The sequence below is a fragment of the Eurosta solidaginis genome, chromosome 1 (genome assembly GCF_040869045.1).
Source record: "Eurosta solidaginis isolate ZX-2024a chromosome 1, ASM4086904v1, whole genome shotgun sequence".
NCBI lineage: Eukaryota > Metazoa > Arthropoda > Insecta > Diptera > Tephritidae > Eurosta > Eurosta solidaginis.
In genome coordinates this window covers 352,511,438-352,514,193 of record NC_090319.1, presented here as the reverse complement: position 1 = coordinate 352,514,193, position 2,756 = coordinate 352,511,438, and the positions used below count along the sequence as shown (strand labels likewise).

At 35.6% G+C, this 2,756-nt stretch overlaps 1 protein-coding gene across 1 annotated transcript; it reads right to left on the bottom strand.

Annotated features, from left to right (window-relative positions):
- Positions 1–320: 320 nt before the first annotated feature.
- On the bottom strand, positions 321–2,483 carry LOC137244701 (phosphate-regulating neutral endopeptidase PHEX-like). Its single transcript, XM_067774099.1, has one exon. The coding sequence runs from the start codon at positions 2,381–2,383 to the stop codon at positions 359–361; it is 2,025 nt and encodes a 674-aa protein (XP_067630200.1). The 5' UTR covers positions 2,384–2,483; the 3' UTR covers positions 321–358.
- Between the last annotated feature and the right edge of the window lie 273 nt (positions 2,484–2,756).

The window sequence follows — 2,756 nt, the reverse complement described above, 5'->3', positions numbered from 1 at the left end:
CTTTTTTAAATTTTTTTTTTCAAATTAATATTTTTTAAAGCATCTCGAATACCTTACCATTTAATCTTCTCGGTCGTTACAATATAACCCACAAATCATTGAAAAAAACTCTGAGAGGAATTTCTTAAATATCATTCCTTTGACCTTGAAAACAGTTCCATTACTAGATTTCTGTATACCACGAGTGTTCATTAGTGCAAGTGTTTCTTCGTATACACATAAAGTTTAATTAGTAATTTTTGTGACGCCATTTCGAGAACAAAAGTGATATTTAAGACAGCTGTTGACGATTCCAAAAATAACAAATATGGCAACACCGATCAGCATAACACTAAATACTTATTTATTCCCCTTAAAATTAAAATATAAGACATGTTTCCTTAGGATTTAAATTGCTTGTATCACTACATTTGAATTCCTTGGAGAACTCTTTCAAATTCGACACTGCCCCATTTACGCGCAAAGCTTCCGGTAAATCTGCATACTCCGCCACTACATCAGCGTAATCTGCACAAAACAATTGTGCATAAGCGAGGAAAAATTGTTGCATGGGTGAGTTGGGTAACCTTGGCAGCATTTTGAAATCATTTTGCTGCTCATACATACGATAAGCTAGAGCAAGTCCACCATTATCTATGATTGCCTTTTTTAGACGTTGGCGATCAGTTACATTACTTTTGCGAAACTCTTTTGCTGAATAATGTGACTGTTGTGCAAAGCAACTAGAACGTTTAGTGAAACGTAGCTCTGAGGCAATATCCCAAATTTTGTTCGCATCCGTATCGCTATCGTCATAACTGAGGCCATAGAAAATTTGTTGAGCCAATAGAAATGTGAAAGTGCCATGCTCAATGCCCGATGGATATGTAGGATCAGTGAAAAAATACGGTTGCATAAAGATCACAGGTATTTGTATTGTATTCGTTTGTGAATTGTAGCTTGGTAATAGTTGACTGTTTGGTGGTGTGCTTAGCACCGTTACAGTTGGATGTAATTTTAAAAGTTGCATCATATTTTGCCACTCTAGTATGTTAATAATATTATTGAAATATTGATCTGCTCTCATGTGGCTGGGCCTAACAGCACCATGGAAAAATATTATATGATCTTGCGGTTGCGCGATCTCCAAACGCATAGAACGCAGCTTGTCTCTTATGTGCTTTAAGCTTTGTTGCAATATCCATTGAAATCGTTTCGAATATTGTAGTTCATCATAAAGTTTGTTTTTTATATTAACGAATGTTGTTTGCAATGCTTGTTCTAAATCTGTATCCTTATAACTGCGATAGAAAAGGTATTCAATTTCATGTGGGAAGATATTCATTAATTTATGTAAACAAAATAATTTATCACCACCCATATCGAATTGATCGAGAACTTTCCATAGCGTGTAATTAGCGAGCGTCAGCTTGGGTGTAAGTTTAACGATGTCAACTAAGCTTTTGAAGTACCCCTTGGGCGTTTCATACACCTTATCATTAATTTGACGATCTAGCAGTAGCTGCAGATAACGACTTAGGTCCACATAGTTGCCGTATGAAACCTTCAGCTCGGCAACATAACGCTCGAGCGGAGTCACTTCATTGGTTCTATTTGTTATAGCCTGCGCTAATTTAGTTTCAACTTGCAGCACTTGCGATGCAATCTCATGTGACCATACTTTGGACATAGCAGGAAAGAATAACTCTAGCTTACGTTCAATATAGCTGCGATAGTCGTCTCTTGCCGCTGCATGCTCTGCAGCCAAGTACATTCGCGTATCATTTAATGTCAATTTTGGTGCCCCTAATTGTATGCGTTTGCTTTCAGGGTGTTGCAGGTTGTTAACTACATTGAATCCAACGAAAACTTCTGTATTAAATTTACGTTTCGCAAGCGCAACAAGTTTCAACCAATCATATTCGATATCAAACCAATCCGTATCGGATATAAGTGGCCAATTAGAGTGAAATTCTAAGGCATGCCAAATGGGTGCAAACCCGGCGATCTTCATAGCAAATGTATTTTGACAGGATGCGTATATTGTTTTCAGCATGTTATCCAAGAAGAAAACAGCAGCATCATCAGATGTGATATTGTCACTGCTCTGTTCTAAGGCGTCAACACATTTTTGTTTATACAAATCTTCCAATAGTTTGACGAATGATGTTTTGTCTTTTGTTGCACTCGCTGGATGGCTAAGTGGCCATTTTCCACATGCCCAGTCGTAAAAATCATCACAAGGATCAGCATCCAAATTCATATATGTCGCCATTTGTGTGCCTTTGGCTAATTGTAGTGTCGCATTGTTATACTTACGCGTAGTTGGCTTGGCTAAAGTAAATTCACTATGTATTTGTAGTAGCAGAAGACTTGTTAGTAAAAACTTGTAAAATAATATCATTTCGTATTAAACTTGGCAAAAAACGCGCACAAAATTATAGAGCTCTATTTATACTGCGTATAGCAACAATCAAAACATAAAATTAACTAAAGTCACTAAACAAAGCTTGAAACTTATTTGCTAGAAATATGATCAACTCAATATTCTTATCTTTCTTCATCTAATTTCATATAAAACGTGTTGTTATATTTTTGTTTTTATTATTTAAACAAAATTGTTCTAGGTCAAAGCTTCACTTGAAAAACAAAAACAAAAATTTATAATAGCGATCACCACAGACAATGTTTATATTTAGGTTTTTGACCAGAAGTATTGGTACAACAAGATTATAGATCTTTTATAGTACAACAATGCAGGAAACTAATGCAAAATA

Bases quoted from the DNA above. Each gene is read 5' to 3' on its own strand.
- LOC137244701 (XM_067774099.1), bottom strand. From the start codon at position 2,383: ATGATATTATTTTACAAGTTTTTACTAACAAGTCTTCTGCTACTACAA.